Below are 24,578 nucleotides of genomic sequence, written 5' to 3'. Positions count from 1 at the left end.
CGCATGACTGCCAATATTTTATTCTCAGTTTCTCTAATTCTTTCTCTTCTCTGCAATAAATCATCCTAGTTTCTTTACTAACTCTGCTTCGGTGAATAGCCTTCTCATACAGCAAGGAAGGCAGGCTGGGGGTCCCAAGAACAGCCAGGGAACGGCTCTTGCTGTTTTTCAAGGTTGGAAGAGATGAGTCTCAGCCTCTTTTCTAATGATTTCTGGAAGAATGTTCCAACTTCCTCCAGCTTTCTCCATCTGTTTACCTACTCGCTGCCTATCCGATTCCAGAGATTTGAGGAAGCTCGAGAATTTGGTAATGCTTCTAAAATTACACTGTAAGATAATTGCAACCACTCTACAGATTAAAAAAACAAAAAACAAAAAGAAAGGAGATTCAGAGTGGCCACCCAGTTTCTCCAAGAGGGATCACCAGCTGATCGGTGGTCTTCTGGTGGAATGAAGACTCCCGTGGTCTGACACCAAGTTCGACATTTTTCTCATCCCACTAGCAACTCTGTGCTTCCTAATTAGGAGAGCCACTGTGAGGGTGGTTCCAGCTCTGTCCACCTTCACCGGGAAGGAGAGTGTACCTTTCCAGCTAACGGGGAGAATGATGAGCACATCGTCACAACTTAGCCCAGATCCAGCGGTCTCAGGCCCAGACCGCTTCCAATACGAATTACGTAAAAGAGGACAGAGGAAAAAGACCTTTCCTTTGTGGCCTAGGAGCAGCCTATACACTTGAGCACAAACCAGCTTTTCCAGCTCGCTCGCTCTGTCACCCTCTTCTCTCCAACCTGTGTTTCTCAGACCTGCCACACTCCAAACACACCTCCCCTTTCATTCCTCCGTGGCATCGCCTGTGCTGGGCTTCTCAGAATGCCCTTTGCTTCCAGCAAACACCTTCTCACTCTGCAATTCCCAGAGCAAACATTCTTCCTCTGTGGAGCATTGCCCAGCCAAGAATGAGCTGTTCAGGGAGGCCTGAGCTTCTTCCGTGTGATTTGGACCATGTCTCCCGTGGTACTTCACTGGACTCTATTTAATTAACTGTTTGCATGTATCTTTCTCCTCCTCCTCCTCCTCCTCCTCCTCCTCCTCCTCCTCTTCTTCTTCTTCTTCTTCTTCTTCTTCTTTTTAAAGATTATTTATTTATTTGAGAGAGAGCAGAATGAGTGAGAGACAACACATTGTGGGGGGGGGGGCAGAGGAAGAGGGAGAAACAGGCTCCCAAGACTGGGATCATGACCTGAGCCCAAGGCAGATGCTTAACCGGCTGAGCCACCCAGGCGCCCCGTATCCTTCCCTTCTTAACCCCATGTGAACCTTGAGTTCTGCAAGGAAGGGACTCCATGTGTCCCAGCTCCTAGTTCTGGGCCTGGCATGCAGTAGGCGCTTGATAAAAGTTGGCTAAATGAATGAAAGCATATTAGAAGATTCTGAGTAATCCAATGAGAGGATGTAAACACTTGCTTCATGGAGCCATGAGGAAGTAAAATGAATGTTCGCAGGTTAATTCAAGTCTGCCACTGTCATAGACGACAGATTTCAAAATTGGTATGACTCCTGAAGACCTCCATGACCAAATAACTACGTTTTGCTGGGTTTCCTCCAACTCCGCCATTGGGCCCAATCGCTTTAACCCTTAGATTGTTATTCAAATGCAAATAACCTATGGCAGAAGTAGAGAATTTAGTAAATTGTTTCTAAGACTACCTAAAAGTTACTCGAATAAACATGTATAACGTTATTGACAAAAAGAAAAAAAAAAATCAATCAACCCACCAATAAACAAACAAGCAAAACATCCAAAATAGTTGAGGTGGTTTACTTTGCACAGTCAGGCAGAGAACGAAAACTTTAACAAATATCGTTAAAAAATAAAAAAATTAAGTCAATGCCTTACATTTGCATGAATACTGATTTTCCTTTACCTTGTTGGAATCCTGGATTATTTTCACATTGTCTGCTCCGAATTTATCTGCATAGAGCTTGAGCAGTCTTTGGGAAATCTCAGAGAGGCCCGTCAGTTTAGGCTCTTTATAAATATACTCTTTACCTTCCTCCTCTTCAAAAAAGCCCTATGGGAGAGACATAACGAACCACCAACTTTATTAGGGAACTTGGATTGCAAATCACAAGCAAAACAAATACATCCAGTCTTTCGTTGTCATCCAAGCCATTGACTAGCACCCTATAAAATTCACAGAAAAAATGTCAAGTAAAGAAAACAAAATATCATGTTAGAATCAGTCATTAATGAAACACTCTCGACCAGGCCGAAGACCCTTATGAGATAATCTTACACATATTTTCATGTTTGGAGAAATCAACTGTCAGACCTACTTGCATATATTTTGGGAGAAGAATGCCCTCATGTGGCAGCCTGGGGTAGAACACAGAATCTGGAGTCAGTTTTGGCCTTTTAAAATAAGGTCTTCTGCACGTCTTTGAAACTAGCATAGGAAACTCTGCGTGTCTCGTAAAGGTATCGAAAGGTATGTGTTGAGGTGCATCCCAAATCATGGTGGGTGCAAAGCCATCATACTTTGGATTGTTGTCATCACAGAAATGACATCTGGTACACTCCCAATACCGCTATTTTAAAAATAATGTCTTCAGAGGCAACCATATGCAATTTCACCACTCAGTTGATTTTACTAATAGATCTTTTACATTCTTGCAAAACTAGCATTGGGATTGAAAATAATAACCATGCCATCATTTTTATGCCATAGGTGTGAGGAGGGTTTAGCCTCTACTAATTGTAGTTGTCTGATCTGAAACCGGGGGAAGGTAGGATTCCATTATTTGAGGCTAACTCAGGGAGGCGGTCTTCAAAACTCCTTCTTTTTGAAGAGACACAAATACATCTTTCTTGTGGAATATACGTAACCTCAAAATACTAGATTAAGTCGGGCGTTAAGAACCCAAGCGCATACGGTTTTCTCCTGACTGCAGAATTTACCTCATGGAAACAGGTTTTGAGGGCTAGGTGAAGATCCTGGAGGACAGAAAGAATCTTAGCTGTACTTTTTTTGTTTTTATTGTTTTTGATTAAAACATATTCACTATATGAACCCAAAACATGCATTAAGTCCTCCAATGCTGTCTTTTTGGCTCATGTGAGGTGATCCAAGAATAATGATCCAACGCTCATCTGTATGGGGCTTCCTACTCGCAAAGCACTTTCCTCCAGTAGCGTGAGCACCGTGAGCAGTGTACTTCGTACCCTAAGTGGGCTGCAATTGAACAAGGCACCTTCGCCAGCACGGGCTTTGTTAAGCAGGTGGTCGCCTGTTTCCTTGTGCATTTCCCGAATCGACTTTGGGTTTTTTCAAAGGCAGAGAAGGGTTTTTGTTCAACAGCGCACGTGCAGTGTTTAACACCGTGCCTGGTCTTTAGGGGAACTTCCCTCCACATTTGTCAGATGAAGAAACAGATGAATGAAATAGTTCTCAGAGGGCATATATCTTAAAAGGGTCTATTTGCACCAGGTATAACTGGAAAAGAGTCCACGGATTTTAATCAAGATGTTTTTATTGAACGATTTCTTTGAGAATGTGCGTGACCAGACACAGCGAATATAGGAGTGCCCTAACCCCTAACGGCTTTAAAAAGTGACTTGGAGTGTTGAAAGCATGAAAAGCAGCTCGCTGTCACTCCTCAAGACTTGGTAGGGGTAAGTGAGGTCTGGCTCGGTTCCCACATGACTTCCAGCCTGCCATGATTTCTCTGTTGCTGTCTTTGTGAAGATTTGTCTGATTCAAGGTCAGAAGTTAGTGGCTAAAATTGACAGACTGACACATGAGAGAGAGGGGGCTTCTGAGGCCATCAACCAGAACCCCCACAGGGCAAGAGCCTTAGCAACATTTATAGCTTCCTTCTCAATGTGAAAAATGTCTCCAAGTTCCAGGAAAAGATTTTCTCACCACGCTGTGAAAACTAGCACAAAGAGACATTTCACTGCGCATTTTCTCCCCTAACAAATCTCTGAATCCAGGGTTAGCAGAAAAGGAGAGGTGGGAAGCAGCGTTTTCTTGTCATAACTATGACCGCGTGGCCTTGGTCATGACCTGTGACTTTCTTTCATCCCTCCTCCTTGATCTGGAGGATGGGAAATAGTACAGACTCAGAAATTTAGTGGGAGGCCCCAAGAACAGTGCCTGGTACACAATAGACCCTTGGTGTGTGTTAGCTGTGACGAGGAGAGCAGAAATAAAGAAGAAACTTCTGTGTCAGTAGAGCAATTTGAGCTCTGTAACGTGTGGGGAAAACAGCTTTCCTGAGTTTTGAGCGCTTAAAAATACATACCTTCAGCTTCTCTTGCACGGACACTACAGTTTTCCTTATTATAAAAGGTCTATTGATGTTGATTTCAGTATTTTGGTAACTGATTGATCAGAAAGAAATTGTGATTATTTATCTATGTGGCTTGGAAATATCAACCTGTTGGGACTATTTTCTGAAATAAGGAGAAAGGAGATTGGAGCAGCAGAATTAAAAATTTAATCGGCTGTCTTCCAGGGATCGTATGAGAGCTTTTGGAGTCAGATCAATGGCAGCTCTGAACATATTTGGAAAGCGCGCCTACCTTTTACCCAGGGAAACTATCAAAGCCTAGCCCACTGAGCCACGGGACTTTGTCTTAAGGAAGTTTTCAATTTCAGCTCTATGAAATAAATGATTTATAACTAGGGACCCAGGTGATGAAAATGCAGGGGCAGTTTCTGTTTTGCTTTAGCCCCAAGGTTGTGAGTAGGCTGCATTTCAAAGCAATGGGAAACGTGCATTTCCCGCGCTAGTTTGATTTTCTAAATGTCATTGTACAATGTGATAAATGTTCTGATCAGTCGTCATTTGGAATTAGTACACATTCTAGTTAAACAAAGACTTTGAATCAGTAGAGTTAACATGCGTAGATTATGGAACTGGAAGGCAATAAGTTATGATAAAAATGGGCTTCAGTAAACTGACAACTGAAATCATTGACTCTTTGACTCCTTCTTAGATGTTTTTGCAGGTTTTTGCAATGCCCCTGTATCATTATTGGGATGTCAAATACAAGTGCGCCTGCCATTATACTTAAGTAATTCAAAATTCACAAACAAAGGAATGCATCCAAAGAGGAACCTTGTGTAAAAATGTGGGTCAGAAAGTATTAACAATGGGCTAAGTATTAAGAGAAGAGAAGCTACAAGAATATAAATATAAACCTTTCTTTCTATACATATTTTGTATACTTATTATATGCATTAAAAAATATATTTTATATCAATGACTTTCAGATAGGTGGGGAGCCAGAGGGATGTATCACAACCCAGAATGGAGAGGGTTTTTTTTTTTTTTTTTAAACTGCACATGCACCTTCCCTCCTCCCCTTCATCTCTTTTCTATCAAGGTTCTGAGATACATCTACACCCATGGCATGTCTGAGAATCATGGACTCTATATCCTTTGATCAACAAAAGAAAATTTCCCCCAGCCTTTCAATTATTCATTCTGGGAGCATCTGATGTTTAAGTTATGCAATGGGCCTTCACTTGCTTCCTCACATGCTAAATATCAGAGCCTAAGTATTTCATTGATTACAGCTGATGTTTGATCACTACAGTTGTTTCATTACTCTGGAAATGAATACTTTAGGGACACTTTGGAGGGTGCTGTATATAGGCTGCTCTGTGTAAAGTTATTTCCATAGTCAGTGATGCCAGGTGTCACATTAGAAAATTCATGCTAGGCAAGACTTGCATTTTTAAAGCTCCTGCCATGAAAGAACAGTTTCCAACTTGTTTTCTGTTGTCTGGCTCGTTGCAGACATAATATTAGCTACTCTAGCCAATACTATGTAATGAAAGCACTATCCACACGGGACACTAAAATATTTACCCAAAGGCCTTGTGGAGGCAAAGAGCCTACTGCATATTATATTCCCATAATCTTTGCAACATGATTGCGAGGCATGCCAATTTGGATATTAAAAGATGAATTTTACAGAGACATAAAGTACCATCATGAAAAAGAAATTATTTCTGACTATGGGGATTATGGTAATCAAGTAGTTAAGACTTTATCTTAGATCTTTGGAATCTTCATTCTGCCCACGTTCAGGGAAATGTTCAAATCCAGTTGGTATTTCTTTATCATCAAGTTTAAAGTGATGTGCACTGTCCGCTCCTGTTGAATACAATAGTTCACATTCTCCATTTGCTGTCCTGGGACAGCTATTTGAATTTCATTTGATGACTGAGGCTCTAAATGGCTGTGTATCAAGATGACCCTTGTTGGTTTTTGTTCAAAGGCGGCTGGGGTTTGAGCTTATAAAGTACCATGCCTAGGCTTGTACTCAGGTCTGCAGACTTAACAAAACACTTTTAAGCTTAGGTTGGAATTTTTAATAAAAGACAATCGAGAATGCTGGCGGCATGTAAAAAAAAATGCCAAGTGCGCGATCAGCACACATTATTGAGAAATCTGCAAAAAGAACAAAGTTAGGTCATTTGAAAGTAGCTCTTCCCAGTTCTTCCCCCTGCCCCCCCAAGTCTATTTAGTACAAGGGTTTTCAAGTATTCTTTTAGTAGGTGAGTTAGAGACCCAAGACCCCCATTTTATAAATGAAGGTAGAAAAATCCTGGTATGGACATGGGGAGGGCTTAAAGAATTACAAAAAAGTATGTAGTGGTCAGATGAGCAGAGCTGAATGTGGACAGACAACGTGTGGATAATGAAGGAATTTGTCTTTCCAGCTTAATCAGCCATAATTATGTTGAATTGTGGTGAATCATTTTTTGTAGGTAGAAAATGATTGAATACAGGCACTTTTACATGGTTCGCAAAGGGAAGAAAATTCTGTGTCACAGAGCTCTAGGCGCTGGCATGTTATGTCTGCGTCTGCTGGCTTTCCAGAATTTCTTACATCACTTCTTTCTAAGGAGACTTAATGTGCCCTAGTCCACTGGTCATCTTTTGCGTTGAGCATTAAGACCATCACGCCGAGAAAGCTCGGAGCTCGCCACCACAGAGAGCTCTGTTTCTCCACAATGCTTATGTGGAAAGGAGCAAGGTCCTTTCAGGAGCCTAGGAAGGTGTCCATCAACAGCCACCACTCCAACTTCTAAAAATCTGCCCACTGTGCCCTACTGAATCAGCTGCCCTTCCCAGTGGTCTAAAACGAGCAGACAATCTCTACTGCTAAGCCTATTCTATACGTCCTGCAAACGTATGGCGCTCGTATTTATCTGGGTGTGCGCACAAGCGCACATGTGTTTATGCAGGCTTTTAAACCACATTTACCTTTGTGGAGAATGACAACATACGTGAAAAGTGAATGATACATTTTTGTAATTCAGATAACTGGAATAAACACAATTTAGTTCAAGAAATGCGGGATGACTCCAAAACAAAGGGAAGCAGGATAATCTCAGCTTTGTTCCAAATGTTGATTTACACACGAAAAGTTAAGTTTCAGTACAACCATACGGAGGGAAGTGTGAGGGCTATTAGAGCATGCAAAGGGAGAGGGAGAGAAAACTTACCACAGCCTGGAACCATCAAGACGAAAAGAAGAAAAGAGTAAACATCTGCATTAAAATCTGGTAGGAGAGCAGCAGGGTTTGTTCCCACCTGTTTAGGGTCCCTATACTAGAGACTGGCTGGAGAAACCGTCCGGTGGGCAATCTCGCTTTCAAGACCGGACTATTCATGGCCGCTTATTACTTTTCCATTGGAAGGATTGCCTGAAGGCTGTAAATTCGAATCTTGGCTAGCTGAGAACCCATCTTGTGTGTCACTTCTCTGGGGCTCAGTTAGCTTGTGGCCATTCCCTGAAAACACTGTCTTTCCCCCCTGCCATCCCTTAATGCCCACATTCCCTTCCCAATGGGGTGTTCTGCCATTTTTCTTGCTAATGTTTCACCAAGGTTAAATATTGCTTCTTTTCTTCACGATACTCAAGATATCATTCCCTTATCTCCCTCCTCCTCCTCCCTCTGCAGATCCCCCCATTTTCTCCCCGCAATGTATGCTATCACCCGATTCTCTTCCTGTGACCCCACACATGTCTACATTTAGTTTGTATCTATGGACCCTCTCCACCCGCTTTGGCTATCTCCTCAATCCCGGTGCGGCTGCGCAGGGAGGAAAGTCTGAGTTGGATTAATTCGTTCATGCTAAGTGGTTAGTGGGTGACCCCTTCTCTTTCCAGGTAGAGAGCAGCTAATCTTTATTAGTTCAAAAGTTAGCTTTAAAGCTGCCTTTGGCGATTAGGGGAAAATAGATGTTTTTCAAAAGACTTTAATGGCAAACAATCGAGAATGACCATGCTGGATTTGACTTCTTCAGCCGCAGCCTTCGAAGATTCCGAGGAGAAAAAGAAGCTATCGGCAACGCTGCCTTATGTGAGGGGAGGGAAGGAAAGGAAACGAGAGGGCAGAGTCATTCCAGCTATGAAAATAAAAGGGTGGAATGTTCATGCCCACAAGTCAGAGTCCCAGGCATGCCCGCTGCAATGTAATCGTGTTGTAAGTCTTCTTGAAAGGAAGCGGGATGGGGCCTGGGTTTGCTCCACTCAAAGTGCTGCTCAGAGACATTCATAATTAATATAGAAGATGTTCACTTAGTTTTCCGGCTAATACTATGGCTCGCTAATATTATAATGCTGGTTCACTGCTAAGGTGGGAAGCTGGGAAAGATAACTCGACAGTTGTACTGACCTACAATACGGGGAAAAAAGTAACATACGGTGTTGTGCCTGGAATCAGTGGTAGTTTAGAAGGAGGAGGAAAGAAAATGCATGATTGTAAAGTCAAAGAGCTTTGACAGGGTGGAGCCCCTAGGAATTCTTTATTTCCCAGAGTGCTGTGAATTTCATTTCTCAAAACATGTTCAATTTAATTTCACTTTAACATAGGACGTGAAACTATAATTAGATATTTAGCGTTAACTGGGAAGAAGAGGATGCTGAAAAAGAAATTCTCTCTTTCTCCAAGAAGTTATAAATCACTGGTTTAACTTGATCTGTATGAAGACCCCTGGATTTCTCTGCCCGTTTGTTCCCTAGTTCACTACATTCCTATGGACAGACATACGACCCTCGCATCCAGAAAAACCCTGAAATATACCCAGACATACCCACATCCTCTCAATCCCTTGGCGTGTGGAGTCTGATGTTTCATAGAGAATGAAAGACAAAGTTTCATTGTTTAACAGAATGTAGAGGCCACGTAGCTTCTGGTGAACTTACCTGCCCATAAAACGCTACACGATAGTAGCGACCAAACAGCCGCTTCTCTGAGTTGACCACCTCTGCAACTTTTAGGTATGATCGGTGAATGTCGTAGTAGAGGTCTGATAGTTTCTGAAATCATAAATCAAAGGGTTTCATGAAGGTGATGCTGATAAAAAAACAGGGAGTTGCCCCTTTTGAAAATTGTAAGTAATTCACCAATTTAAAGCAGGATGTTTTGACCAAGGTCTGGCCTCAGAAAACGTACTTTGAAGTCTCTCTGCTTCTCGAAGACAGCGATGATGGGTTTGTTGACATCAGCGATGAGCTCATATCGCTCAGACTTCCAAAGAAACTCCACACACATATAGAGCTGCTCCACCAGGATATTCTGCAATCCCCCAGATAAGAATGAGATTTTACACGAATGTGTAAGCATGGTGTACGCATTGTGGTTCATCCCTGAAAACTTGTTTTCAAAACTGTTACACTGTCAGTTTTCTTTATAGTGGGGTCTCGGTGTTCTCTATCTTTGTTAACGGTATTTACACCCATCCTGGAAGGGATGGTGGTGTCTTCTTGGATTCTTCTCTTTCCATTACCAAATTAGTCCTTCGAGCTTGCTAATTTGAATCTATGAAATGCCTTCAGCTCTGTCTAGTCCTTTCCATTTCCATGGTCACTGCCTTAGATCAAACCCCTGTTCCTTCTCTTCCAGACCCCATAGTGGTCTCCTAGTAATCTGCTTTCCACTCTTGCCCATCCTATGTGCTGTTCTCTAGGAATCTTTCTTTCTAAAATGTAAATCTGATCACGAGCTCTCCACTGCCCTAAACCTTTGTAGAAACTCCAGTGTCTCTGAATGGCCATCCAAACTCTCCAGCATGGCATTGAAGGAGCGCCATGATCAGGCACCAACCCCCCTTTCAGTGCCCCCCTCCCACTCCACTTGTCACTGACTTTGCACTTTGGTTACACCATCCTGTACCACTCCACTCTCAGAATACTTTTGCACCTCCACACATTTACTGGTGTTGCGGCTGCACCTATAAGAACCTTATTTTCTCATTTGGCACCTTCAAGTCCCATCAGTGCCAAGACCCAGTGCAAAAGTCTGGAGAGCTTTCATATATGTCTCATCCATCTGCATCCCAACCACTGTCACTTATAAAGTTGTTCCCCTTTAATTGCCTAGATTTGTAGTTGTTGGGTCTTAAACTGGCTACTCTCCATCCTGAAAAAAGTTTGTCCTTCTCAAGATTCTAAGCTCTTTGAAAGTCAGCATCAGGTCTTATTTATCTTTGTCCTCCATCCTCAACGCCTCACATATACTAGTGGTTTAATAAATATTCAGCTAAATCAAATTATATACTCACTTAAGCAAGTGGATAATATTATTAAATCTTTTGAACATCTTTGAAGAAGAGATTCTTAAACGTTATTTGAAATAGTTAATGTAAATATGTAGTTGCATTTACTGTTTATCCGCAAGGTATACTAAATTCATATAAACCATATATAAAATTTAATTAAAATCCACCCAAAACTTTCTTTCTGCAACCCTTTTTTAAATCTATGTAACATTAAGATTTAAACAATTAGCTTATGAAATATTTTATTTACTTGATGAGGGAGCTCTGTTTTCTTTATCAGAATTATTGCTATGTAATTGCCAATAGACAACTTCTTTTGATTAATGCACAATAACCATGATTTGCAAATCAAAATGTTTTTTGCAGAAACTAGTGAACCTTTCTGTTCAAGTGTATTTACAACTTTCTAATGCATTAAAAAAAAAAAGTTGTGATCAGCTCACAAAATTTTCAGCATCCCTTATGATGTTTACCAAACGACCAATGATTTCATATCTTATAGAAGAGCAGACATTATATATTTGGGTCCATCTTAGAGAAGTGAAGTTTAGTTTAAATATTCATTGAAAATTATGCTTTATCAATGGAATTTGAGATCATTAATCTCAGATTAATTTTAGCCTGCCTTTCATTTAGCCTAAGTCCTATTCTACAGTAATTTTATGTGATTTCTGAATAAGATTTTCTCTTCCATATTTAGCTTAATGTAATAATTCAATGCATCTTTTTAGGCAGTTACTGTACACGAGATTATATGGATCTAACCTCATTGTATGGTGTGTCTTGCATTCCCGAATCTTCTTTCATTGCTCCTTCTTCTTTAATATTTGGTGTGATGCTCAGAAAAGCTGGCCAGCCCATAGAAAACATGCCTTGAGAGGACCAAGCAAAATGCGACATTATTATTTGAGCCAGATCCTGTTTGGCATAGATAATGTGTTTCTTTATGATGTTACAAGTGGTAAATAAAACTCACATAGTCAATGAGATGGGTAGATAATGACTGTTGATAAATATTCTCTCTCAGGGCAACCAATGACCTCGTTTTCTAATTTTGTATCAATTTTCAGGTGACACATTTTCTTTTAGAAGCTGGCATGGAATTATGGACAGAATACAGAATTTGTAGATAGACAAGGTTCCAATGTCCTAGTTTAGCCAGAGTTTTTGAGCCTGCTTCGCCCCATTTGTTAAACTGAAGATGTTACTATCTATCTTAAAGGATGGTTGAAGGGATTCAAAACATTAATATTTGAGAAAACACCTGGTATGGTCAGTGTATTATGGAAACAACACTCACTCCTTGCCAATTTTCACTCTTTTGCACTAATCTAGAAACTTCCTTAATTTTTCCTAGCACCATGGCTACCAAGATTAAAAAAAATAGAAAAAAAAGATCTGGCTCTACAGATAATATATAAAGACAGTTGATCATGGGCAATGCCCCGAGAGGAGAGACTGGAACTGAAGAGTGGAGAATTTGAGCAGTCAGGAGCACAGCTTGGAGTGACCGACCAGCCCTTGAACTTTGGCCCCATCACAAGCTAACCGTGCACCCTGGGTTGGGTTGTATCATTTCTCTTGGTTTTCTCACTTGAAAACAGGAGGCCATAACAGCACCTAACTCAAAGACTCATTACTGGCAACTAATCGAGATATTGCCAGTGTAGAGCCCTGTGCGGGCCCATACATACTGAGCAAGTGCTTTTAAAATTATAGCTAATACTTTTGTGAGATGTCTCCATTTTTAATTATCAGCTCATGGGCTATGTCACTAAACGATCACTCCTCAAACATACTTGAAATTATAACTAGAATAGTTGTTGCAATCTAATCCTTGCATTAAAAATTCTACTTTCCTACTTTTTAAAATAATAATATTCCTTCTGTAATTAAACATATATTAAAATATGTGACAATTGATTAGCAGGGATATATAGCAAAGAAAGTCACCATATATTTTTTTGCAGAATGATGATTTTTATTACAGTTGTACTTTCTGGAGTTGCTTATATTTGCCTATAGTCTTAATTATGTGCACATTGTACTGAAGGGATCCTTTTTCCTCTAACTTAGAAACACCATAATATAAAAGTATATTGAGGACTTTAGATATATGCCAATGGGTATAAATATATGTTAATGCATCATAAAAAATCACCTTCCTTAGAGTTTACTAAGCAAATATATTCTTTTTTCAATGGGTATGTTAGTGTCCAATGTTACCTTAGGTCTGGAAATGGGTATTTAACATTTTTTGAATATTAAAGGTTCACACAATATTTTGGGATGTAAGTTTCCACAATTTCTCAAACAGACCCTTAGTTTTATCAGGGTTTTTAAATTTTGTTTTCTGTTAGAATTTGAAATCATCTTTATGGAGCTGTACAGTGTCTGATTATGATACAAAATAGATGGGGAAGAAGGGTACGTTAGACAAAACAGTGATGAGTTCAATGACGTGCATATAAAAATGAAGCTAAATGGTAAGTGTGGAAATAAGCAGGAAGATTCCTGAATTTTAGCATTGACACAAGCCCTGATGCCAGGTCTGGTCTCCTCCTCAAACAAGTGACCTCTGTCTCACAGTTCACTTTGGTCATTTGGTTCAAATGCCTTTTTGCAAAGTCCACTGAGATTCTTCAGAAAATATATGCATGTTTAAAAGAATAAGGGATTAATTATGTTTCCAAAATACTGTAACTAAAGTCCATTTACCTTTCATTCAGTTATTTTGATCTTAGTATCTAAAGATTCGTTTCTGTTTTTCATACACTGAGCTTTCCACTACATTTTGAAAGTTAAGAGAGCATTAGGAAATAGACCCCAGGCCATAACCTTTGGGTTTGAACAAACTTTTGCAAGGGAAAACAGGTTAAATAGATTAGCTATATTGCCAAATGTTTCACAAAGAGTAATTCTTTAGTTATTGTCACAAAATCTTTCATCAAACTTTAAAGATGACATATTCTTAATTAAAGGAAGTCAGTACTGTAAATTATTATGTGTTGCATATTGTCTGAATCAGTTAATGCTTTTAAAAAAGTAAATGGAACATGTTGATTATAGAGTCCTGCATATATATTTTTGGCATTCCTTGTTTCAAATGAGTCATCTTATTAGATTCCAAAATTAAAATAGATTTTTCTTGCAATTTTAAACAATTTTAGAATAAAATCCTAAGGGCAAACTAGTATGCAGATTGGTAGCAAATATGGCCATGACTCATAATCCTAAATATTGGATAAGATGCAATTTTATGTGCTGAGAACTTTTCAGTTCTAAACTTCATAAATTTGGGTAGATTTAGTAATGGTAGGAGCTTCAAGCTTTTACAGCGTGAGTTATGAAGTTCTGAGACAGTTTTTGCTTCCAAGTAAACATTTAAGAGTTTCATCAAAGAAGACTTTAAGCAGCAACATAATTTCCTCTGCACTGTTCCATGGGGGTAAAGGAGTTTATGCGGGAGAGTTAGGCCACTCACTTCCTCCACCAGGAGCTGTTAGTAATGGGTAGCTATCACAGGGGTGGATATCCTCCGGGAGCAGGGATGGTGTGCAAATCTTTTCCATTTTCCAGTAACCTATGGTAGTGCAAGATGAGGTTAAGACATTGCTACATGTTGGTGTTAATACAAGCTTATGAGACTATTAATCGTTACCAATGAAACATTCTCATTTTGAACTAAGAGGTTGACCAGTTAGCCTTTTTGTCCAAAAAATAAACATGATAATGGCACAAGAGAGCTAAAATTTATAAGTACAGTATAATTAGAAATATCTGTGAAAATTAACGTAACTTAACAAAACATAACTGAGATTAATACAACCTAAAATTAATAAGTTAATTTTAATTTAGGTTTCAACATGTCAACTTCTAGACTTCTCTCCCTGCACACAGCCATCTTACCCTTTCTTTTCAGGTATTCCGCAATGAGGGCAGCTATATGGATGTAGCACATAGCAGCCTACAATAAAAAGAAAAGGGTTTCAGAGGAAGGCACAGTGTCGATTTTACTATTCATCTAATCAGGACGAATCTTCCAAGGTGAGTCAGTATTCCATGTGAGAATGTGTGGAGGAATCCTTTTAATGAATGAATCAAAAACAAGAATTGATTTGATTTCCAAAAAGTTCATAATCAAGAATAAAACACATATTTGGGCATTTTTGTTTGTGTTTATCTGGGTGTAGTCGTCAAGTGGGTGAATGAGCTGACCTGGAGAATTTTTCAATAGAATTACCTCCTTTCCTTAATATCTAAGTCTAATGAATGTATTTTTAAATCCACAGTTCTCTTCTCTTGTTAAAACTACAAGCTATAGCATCGAGATCTAAATTAGGAGTAAAATTAAGTTACCTTCTTGGCTTTTCTCCTTCCAGTAATGGCCCCATTGGAATATCTACTGCCTTTAAGATGGTCGCCTCACAAGGTGGTACTTAATTAAATAGTGTGGCCTAATGTAACAGGTGTGCTCCCGCCAACCAGACTATATGGTGATTTTATTGTTCTCTCACATCTACTGAAAAGTCCTGAACATTGCTGAACACGTACTAGAACTTGACCTGCTGAAGGGTCCAAATGACTTCAGCTTTTCCCTTTGAAGGTTGTGGAGTTATTTCTCCATTTTCTGGGCCGTCCAAGGGACCTGGAGTTTCTCATTCTTGTCCCATCCAATTGTCTCCAACTGCAGTTTCTGATTGGCTCTATTTCTATCCCAGGATCCCTCACATGCGTTTAGAAGAACTTCAGGTGTTAGGACTATCCCAGACAAATTAATGTCTTCTCCAAAGGGGCATATTTCTTTTTTTTTTTTTTTAAGATTTTATTTATTTATTCGACAGAGATAGAGACAGCCAGCGAGAGAGGGAACACAAGCAGGGGGAGTGGGAGAGGAAGAAGCAGGCTCATAGTGGAGGAGCCTGATGTGGGGCTCGATCCCGTAATGCCGGGATCATGCCCTGAGCCGAAGGCAGACGCTTAACCGCTGTGCCACCCAGGTGCCGCCAAAGGGGCATATTTCTGAGAGTAAGGCACAAGTTTCCCATTTGGTATCCTGAAACCACTTGGGGCCATGAATTGCTGCATAAAAATCCACCCAGTATTTGAACTGACATAAAAAAGTTAGCTATTGATTTATAACCTTCACACAGTGCACTCTCCTCACATGGCTCGTGGGAGTGTTAATATTTCCATCACCAGCTCAGACTAGCTGCAAATAAGGACAGATTACCCCAGCCTGAGATTACTCACCATGGTGGCAAACTTCCCCATCCGACTCCAATTACAGGGAAGACGTTTTAAGACACAGAACATTAACTTACATAACTCAATTTCCAGATACCATTACAACCATCCTCCGTAGTCTTAGGCTTTTAACCTTTGGTTCTGCATTACATATCCTATAATTACAGCTGATACCAACGACTCTGTCCTTGACTTGGTATCATTTACATGGAGTTGGGCACTCTTGAATCCTACGTGCAAATTTACATCTATGTATCATTGGGTCATATCTAGATGAGTGGAAAAATATGGTAGCCTACTGTAGGTGAAAATCCAATTGCCCTGATAAAGAGGACAATGTCAATGGAGAAGGACTGAGCCTTCGCTAATCACCTCAGATAAGTCTCCGTTTCTCGCATGAATCTTGGCCATGCTTTCGAGCCAGGTCCTCCGCAGCTCAGGGGTGCTTGCATAGGAGTTTGCCAGACTGTATTGGAGATCCACCAGCATCTCAGGGTCCTTCTCATGCTCCTTCATCTGAGCTGTCGCCATCAAAACAGTCCTTATACGTTTCGTCAGATCTTTCACCTCTGCTGGGAAGTTGCTGTTCTTTGGAAAACAGAGAGCCTGGGTCATTATCTGTTCCTAATGCCTAAGGTAAGTTACTTCAAGTGACTTGGCATCACATTTGGTACATTCTCTATATTGTTCATAAATATGTACTTTCTTCACATATGCATTCCATGTGTTGTGATTGTGGTTGTACATATTTGAACATAAGAACTGCAGTAGACTCCATCTTATCTGCTCACCTAGCTTCTTCTAGTAAGAGCATCCTGATTGTTCTTTGAGGTGCTTTCCTCTCTGGCTCTAGTTCATGTGATTTGAAGGGGTCTACTTCATTCGCAGGCACCAGTGGGTGGCCCACCAAACTGGCCTGGCCCATCATATTCTTTGATTCCTCAAGCCAGTGATCAGTTTAGGAGTGGGCATATGATACAAGGTTTAGACAAAGAGATTCAGGTCTGGGACTTTGGCACTATAGAATGAGGTGTTTTCTTCTCTTCTCTCACTTTTTTAAAAAATGTTTTTATTATTTTTATTTGAGACTGAGAGTGAGATAGCATGAGCTGAGGGAGAGGGGTAGGGGCTGAAGGAGAGGGAGAAGCAGATTCCCTGCTGAGCAGGTAGCCCCACATGGGGCTTGATCCCAGGACCCTGGGACCATGACCTGAGCTGAAGGCAGATGCTTAGCTGACTGTGCCACCCAGGTGCCCCGATGCATTTTTTCCACTTACAGGATACTCCAGTGTGATCAGAATTTCTGAGAGAGTAAGCTCATGGGGAGAGCCTACTTGTAAACCAAATAAACAAAGAGGAAAATTGAACTGAGAGGTAGAGGCAAAAATCGAGGCAGTAGGAGAAGGGGCTTGAACATATGATGATTTTTTAATTTAGGAAAAACTTTTTTACTAAATTTTTTTATCCAGTTTTATTCAGAAGTAACTAACATATATCACTTATGAGTTTAAGGCATACAGCATGGTGACTTGATTTACATATATTGTGAAGTGGGAACCACAACAGGTCAGCCAACAGCCATCTTCTCATGTAGATGAAATACAGAGGAAAGAAAGAAAAAAAGGAAAAAGGAAAAAATTTCCTCTTATGATGACAACTAGGATTTTCTCTCTTCACAACTAACTTTTCTACAGCACAGAGCAGTGTAAGCTATAGCCATCATGTTGTACCTGACATCCCCAGTTCTTATCTATCTTACAAAGAGAAGTTTGTACCTGTTGACCACCTTCCTCCAATTTCTCCAGTCCCCACCCCCTGCCTCTGATAACCACAGGTTTGATTTCTTTTTCCACGACTTTCAATTTTTTTGTAAGACTACCCATGTCAGTGAGATCATACAGTATTTGTCTTACTTTGTCTGACTTATTTCCACTTAGCATAATGCCTTCGATGTCCATGCATGTTGTCACAAATGGTAGGATTGCCTCAGTTTTTATGACTGAATGCTACTCTGTTGAATATATATACCACCACTGCTTAATCATTCATTCACTGACGGACCTTAGCTTGTTTCCATGCCTGGGCTATGATAAATTATGCTGCCATGAACATGGGGGTGCAGCTATCTTTTTGAATTAATGCGGAAACATTATTTTAATTCCTGTGTTCAGCCACGCCTGATGCCAAGCTCTATCCCTGGACTTTTCGGTACTATGACTAAAGGAGAAGTCTTCAGAAATTTCTAAAAGAAAGATTCAATAAATTTGACCAAGAACAGGGTTATGAGTATTTCTGGATGTTCGTGGTTAGTTTTCTTGTATATCCCACTCAATCACCCATCTTGCACGTTCCACTTAACAGATGACAGACTGACGCTGTTAGAGCTACTGTTAATTCAAACAAGCGCACTCAACGTCACACTCAGTTCAAGTCTCAGTGAACAAAATGCAGAACCTGTATCTTTTTATGATGTTGATATTTCACCAAAGAATTCAGCTCAGTTTTATTCCTAAGTCTTTGAAAATGTCCACAAAGCATTTCTTACTTTCATCTGCTTGTCTCCATTAGCAAAATTATTGGTAATTGCAAGAGAATGTTGAAACCGAGAGCCTCCAATCCCAGCATCGGCTATTAACTGGCTTACGGCCTTGATGAGCTAGAAGAGAAAAGAACAATGCAACTTCAAAAGTAGTAATTCAGAAATAGTAATTTTAAGGAAATCCACTGGGCTGGATGAATGGATTATTGATTTCTCCCTGCGGGTCCAAAGGATAGCATCTTCACACATTAAATTTTTAGAAGGTTATGTCATCTAGGGCGTTTCCTAGAATCTTAAATATATGAGAAGGTCACAGGAATCTTGGGATGCCTTAAAGAAAGACATTTCTGCGTGCGGAATCTGGCGGGGTTTGGCATCCTAGAGATAGCCATGATTTCCTGATTCCGGTTTCTATTTGATTCTCTTCCCTGGCGGAAGAAAGGAAACGTCCCAATGGAGTTATGGGCTTTGCTGACTCCTGCCCTCTTCCTCTGAGTGAGAGCGACCGTGCTGTCTTTAAGGCGGGGTCTGGTAGGGGAGTTGGTAGCTCTTGCCCTGGGGCCAGGAGGCTTTTATCAGCGCTGGAACAGATGAGTGCTTTTCCCAACAGCATTGATGAAACTTGGCAGCACTTACTTGTAAGTGGGACCGGACAATTGACTTCTGCTTGTTAAATTCAAAATTCTTCCTCATGAAAAAGTACAGAAGTGCTGATGCTTCAGTCTGCGTTGACCGTGACCTGTGGTTACAGCATTTCAGGACTTCATAACAGAACGATCCACACAGGTCGGCTGGCCCCTGAAAGAATGCTGAAGGAAACTATGGAAATAGAAGGACTGGTTAAGGGCGGATCGTGTTTTCATGTTGCTCTGTGTATGCCCAGTTTTAGAATTCCTTAGAACAAAATCCACCTTCTTTTTTTTTTTAACCTTGTTTTTTTCTTCCATCTACAAGTGGAAGGGATAGACTTGTATTTATTTAAGTCTATATTAATATTTCTCTTTTTTCCTAGAAATAATCATTCTGTACATGGTAAGTCTCTCATGCATCAATAATGACAACCCAGAACCAGGGACTGAGAGCTTTGAAATGCTTTCTGTTCACCCAACACTGTAAAACCACAGGGATCCTCAAAGATGGTAGCTCTGTCTATTTCAATGTGGCAACTTTACGCGGCATGAAAGGACAACATAGTTGATGATGTGCGTTTTACCTAAGTCTCTGCCACAAACACTGAGAACCCCAGAACGATGGCTAGATGTTAATTTTATTCCCTTTTGATATCCCAGCAGATAGGCTGTCAAGGCTGTGAACTTATTTTCAGACCATGAATCAAATGGCTTATTAAAACCCCAAAACAGTCTAATAAAACCAAATAAACCAAAATAAAAGAAAACAAGCCTTCTTTCCTCCAACCTGAGAGATGTCAGGATTAATATGTGTTGATCACCATCCTTCCCCGAGCTTTCACTGGAACCAGGAGAATGCTTACCTTGCATACAAACAATCTCAAGGAGGCAAACACATGCTTCAGCGCTGTGGCCGACTGGTTGACTTGGAAAAAGAGCATGTAGGTGTCAAAGACCCTCTTCATCATTGAATTTTGACATTCGGATTGTTGGAGCTGTCTCTGGAAATTTAACACGGAAGGTATTTAGGACGAGTTAAAGGGCAGCTGTATTCTTTCAAAAGAGATTTATTGTGAACCTACTATGTGGTAGGCACAATTCTGGGGGCTGGAAATAGTGTTGAGTAAGAAGGGAAGGTCTGTGTTCCCACTGAAACCTACACAGCAATGATTGAAAGAAATTGCTAAATAAGAAAATAGAGCAGAATGATAGGATATGATAAAAAGTAATTGCTTTGGGCATAGGGTTACTCTAGATAGGGTGGTTAGTCAAGACCTGTTTAATGGATGCACTGACATGGGCATATCTGAAGGGACTGTCTAAGGGGACACAGATAGTACCAGGGACATGAGTTGGGAAGAAGCCTGTGAGATCAAGGTTGAAAAAAAAGAGCAGAGCAACCTGAGCATGGGGCATGGGTGAGATCGGGAGAGAGGAAGAAGATGAGGTCACAGATGAGGTCACAGAGAGGCAGGTCCTCGTAGGCATCGTAGGGCCTTTGCGATGTCTGAGATTTTATCGACATTTGCACTGAGTAATAAAGAATTAAAATGTGGTTTTTGCTTTTTCTACCACTATGATGACATTTCACCTGAAAGCAGGTCTTTCTCGGCATAATCATTTTGTGGTGTAGACTTTATTCAGTTCAGCCCTGAACATCTGTAAGCTCATTAGATTGAGCTAATATTTTAAATATCTTTATTGAGGTATAACGGACATGTAATTTCTATAGTTAGCATTTATAAAATTTTATGTAAATGGAAATATACAATAAATACTCTTTTTGTTTGGCTTCTTTCACTAAGCGTGACTGAGCAGTATTCTATGTGTGGATATACTACCATTTTTAAAATCCATTCACCTGTTGATGGACATTTGGGTTGTTTTCAGCATTTATTAAAAATAAGGCTTCTATGAATATTTGTGTACACAGTTTTGTGTGACCAAATGCTTTTATTTCTCCGGGGTAAATTCTTAGTATTGGAATGCCTGGTCACACGATAGACGCAGGTTTAACGTTTTAGACTGCCATACTGTTTTCCAGAGTGTTTGCATTCCCGCCATCAGTGGATGAGAGTTCCAGTTTTTCCATATCCCTGCCAAAACTTGGTATGGTCAGCCTTTTTAACTTGAGTCATTCTAATAGTATGTAGTGGTATTATTTCACCCAAGTTACACAGATGACCAATAAGCACAGGAAAAATGCTCAGCAGTATAGCCTGTTGGATCTAGCTGTCATTCGTCTCTCCCCTGGAGACGAAAAAGTAGAGTCACAGCCTCCCTCAGCCGGGCTGGCCTGAGAGTGAAGCAGGAGGAATAAGGAAAATGTTTATTATTTGACCAATAGTGACATACGTATGTACTTATATCATTTGAGTAGTAAATTCTGAGTCTCATCTTTCAAATTTTTTTCCACTCACACATCTGTTGATTTATGTAAGGTTAATTAATTTCATAAAATACTTTAAAAACATGTTCTTGACTTCCCACGACTTTCCTACCTCCCATTTTATCACGGTTGCAGAAGATGTCAGCATCAACTTACCTGGTGAATCTGGGTGAAGAGGGATAGCAGGTCTAGAATAGTCAGGCAGACCTCTGTAGCTATATTGGCCTCTGTGTCCACATGGTGCACAATGTCTATTTCATTGGAGTTGCCTACAAAACATAAGGTAGAACACTCATAAATGTCTAAGAAACTTTGTATCCCATAAAGGACTTTCTTCTATTATAACATTATTTCGTGTTGACTGGTGTTTTGATAAGCAACTTATTAAATCAAAGCGCTTTTGTTTGTTAAATTACCTTATTGGCTGAATCAAAAACTCTAGACAGAGTCGTTAGTGGATGTAGACTGAATGTTTGTGTCCCCCCAGATTCCTATGTTGAAGCCCTAAACCCCAGTGTGATGGTATTTGGAAGCAGGATCTTTGGGAGGTAATTAGTTCATGAGAGTGGAGCCCTCATGAATGGGTTAGCGCTCTTATAAAAAGGGACATCAGAAAGATCACTTTCTCTCTGTCATGTGAGGACACAACAAGAAGGTGGCTGTCTGCAAATCAGAAAGAGGGTTCTCACCAGACATCAAATCTGCTGGCACTTGACCTTGGACCTCACACCCTCCAGAACTATGAGAACTATGAGAACTTTGTTGTTTAAGCCACCCAGACTGTTAACTTGTCGTAGCAACTCAAACTAAGATAGTATGTGTGCCCTTTTCAAATGTCAGCTGTAGACAAGAGGGATCCATTTGCCATTATTTCTTCCTTCTTTTCCATTGACTTAGGCATTGACAGAGTTGTATTTCTTTCATTCTCCGTCTGGGTCAAGTTTATGCTCCCAGGCTAACAGATTAAATGTGCAGTCTCTGAGGGCAGTGTGCATTAATGGCCATTAATGGCACTAAAGGTATTTTAGGTGAAGGCACATGCTTTCAAACAGGTAAGTCTGGTCCCATGCCCATAATCACCAACATGTACACAGTACAAAACACTGGGCCCATTTTTCCTCGTTTACAAGCTGGAATGTGTGCTTCCTTGTGCTCAAGATGTCACACTTACGGCTTGTAGGACAATTTCCCCTCTTCCTGAAGAGCAGACAGTAATGATCTTGTTGCGAGAGGCCCTATAAGCCCGACGATGGCAAAGTCACTTGATACCAGAGGAGCTGCACCCAGCAGATGATACTGAGCAGTTTGCCTTTTTCCTTTCTTCTTTATAAGGACACTACATTTTTTAAGCCCCCTCTCTAGTGATTTTTTTCCCTCTAAGAAAAATTCCCTGGGCTACAGCGAGTCTGAAAAAGCAGTGGTCTCGGTGGCATGCCAACCTTCCCATATGTTTCTGAAACATTATAGTGCATTTCACATTTTCCACACATCTAGAGAAACACCGATCACCATCACATGCCTATTATTTCCTGTTTACTTACTGGACATGGTATTGTCTAACATCTGTAAGAGTTTGGGGTTTGAAAGTGCGTTTTTGCCTCGAATTATAGGTAAAGTTTGTGATCTGTGCTGCTTATGTCCTTCATGAGCGGATGTGGTATGCATCCTGAAAATTAAATAGGAAAAAATGGGTAAAGTATGAGAGATACGACACACAGATGTTCAATCAAGTATTCTAGATTGAGTCAAATATAAACAATTTTTAAACAGAGATATTGTATTAAAAATATTGATTATAGGTAATATGATAAAAGGGGGTTTTAAGAATACTTCTGGAGCAATTTTATTTAAGCCAAAAAAAAAAAAAAGGTTCAGAAGGATAATCAATACCAAAGGATGATAGAAGAATAATAGATATTGAATTTAAATCTGAACAAGCATATTCATTATTGCTTAATGAAATCATGGGATTCCATGGGAATTCCATGGGATTCCATCCTGGTAGGCAAGAGAGCTAAGGGGGCCCTGAGTGCAGCTATGTTCCCAGACCGATGACAATGGCCTGCAATGGCTCTCATTCAATGTCTCCTTGGCACTTCCATCTGGGGGAATGAGCCAGCTTGATGTAGAAGTAAGAACACTTCCCATTCTTGACTTTCATTTAAGCTACCATTTGGCCAAGATAATAGAACATTTTTTTGAGGAAAGCAGGTAATAGGAGATACCCTTAAGAGTCAAGCCTATAGAAGAGGCAATGGTTTTCTCCTGCTTACACTCTTTAAGGCTCATTTGGTTCTGGCCAAATCAAATGTTCTGGATGGATTGAGGCCCAGAAGATCTAACTTTGGTTTTCAGTAGCCAGGGGAGTCCGGGTCATTCCTGAAGCTACAAGAAACAATGGGTTCTGGGCTGAATGGCTTGAACTTTGGGACTGGCTTATCTCCGCGTATTGAGTCTATTTTAGTCTGGAAATTCTGGAGGAAAAAAAATCCTGGTTTCTGGAAGGGGAGATGTAGGAATGGCCAGGACTTGTCTAGATCATTCAGGAAGAAGCCTGAAACCTAACTGACCAAACATCAAGAAACCTACAGTGACCTCAGATCTATTACTATTGTTTTTAAACATAAACAGTCATAGTTTATAGTCCTCTATTCTATTACCACTTGCAAAACATGCCTATTATGTTTTTCTCATTTACTTTCACACAAGGGGCCACTTCAAGGAGTCTCTATGGACTAAGAGGCAAAATTTACTCCATGATTTATTGGTTATATACCACTTTCCTATTTCTAAAATCCTTTCTAAAATACAGCCATTTTCATATTATATATTATTATGGTAACTCTGGGAAGAATAAATCAAACTGGAGAAAATTTTAGCAAAGAATTCTTATTTACTAGACCCAGGGGAGATTTAAAGTAAGATTTCAGGGCAAAGTTTTCCCACCGGGTAGGTTAATAAAGGATGACTCCAGGTCGTGTATGCTAGTCAAATCAGTGTAATGACTAGGAAATCTAACACGAGCTTATGGAGCCCTCTGTGCTTCCTCACTGCCTTTGATCCTTTAAAAAACAATTTGAGCCCTAAGGATGCTGCTAACATATTACAATGACCGAGAGGAATGGGGAGATACAAGCTCACATTTTACTTTGTCCCTCGGAGGTTAGCAACCATTAAACGAGTC

General features: G+C 40.2%; 1 protein-coding gene across 5 annotated transcripts in view; it reads right to left on the bottom strand.

Annotated features, from left to right (window-relative positions):
• Positions 1-24,578, bottom strand: part of DOCK10 (dedicator of cytokinesis 10) — a 262,401-nt gene that overhangs the window by 8,916 nt on the left and 228,907 nt on the right. For all 5 annotated transcript variants that reach the window (XM_040639806.1, XM_040639813.1, XM_040639809.1 and 2 more), the window contains exons 40-51: positions 22,936-23,060; positions 21,551-21,663; positions 19,869-20,006; positions 19,013-19,195; positions 18,383-18,493; positions 16,210-16,425; positions 14,500-14,557; positions 14,075-14,173; positions 11,356-11,462; positions 9,486-9,608; positions 9,236-9,349; positions 1,929-2,075 (exon numbers count right to left, since the gene is read on the bottom strand). In XM_040639806.1, the coding sequence (XP_040495740.1) occupies positions 1,929-2,075; positions 9,236-9,349; positions 9,486-9,608; positions 11,356-11,462; positions 14,075-14,173; positions 14,500-14,557; positions 16,210-16,425; positions 18,383-18,493; positions 19,013-19,195; positions 19,869-20,006; positions 21,551-21,663; positions 22,936-23,060 (1,534 nt within the window). The remainder of the gene's footprint in view (positions 1-1,928; positions 2,076-9,235; positions 9,350-9,485; positions 9,609-11,355; positions 11,463-14,074; positions 14,174-14,499; positions 14,558-16,209; positions 16,426-18,382; positions 18,494-19,012; positions 19,196-19,868; positions 20,007-21,550; positions 21,664-22,935; positions 23,061-24,578) is intronic.

Source organism: Ursus maritimus, unplaced genomic scaffold (genome assembly GCF_017311325.1).
Source record: "Ursus maritimus isolate PB19 unplaced genomic scaffold, ASM1731132v1 scaffold_1, whole genome shotgun sequence".
Classification (NCBI taxonomy): Eukaryota; Metazoa; Chordata; class Mammalia; order Carnivora; family Ursidae; genus Ursus; species Ursus maritimus.
The sequence above is the reverse complement of the archived record's forward strand: the minus strand, read 5'-3'. Positions and strand labels throughout refer to the sequence as shown.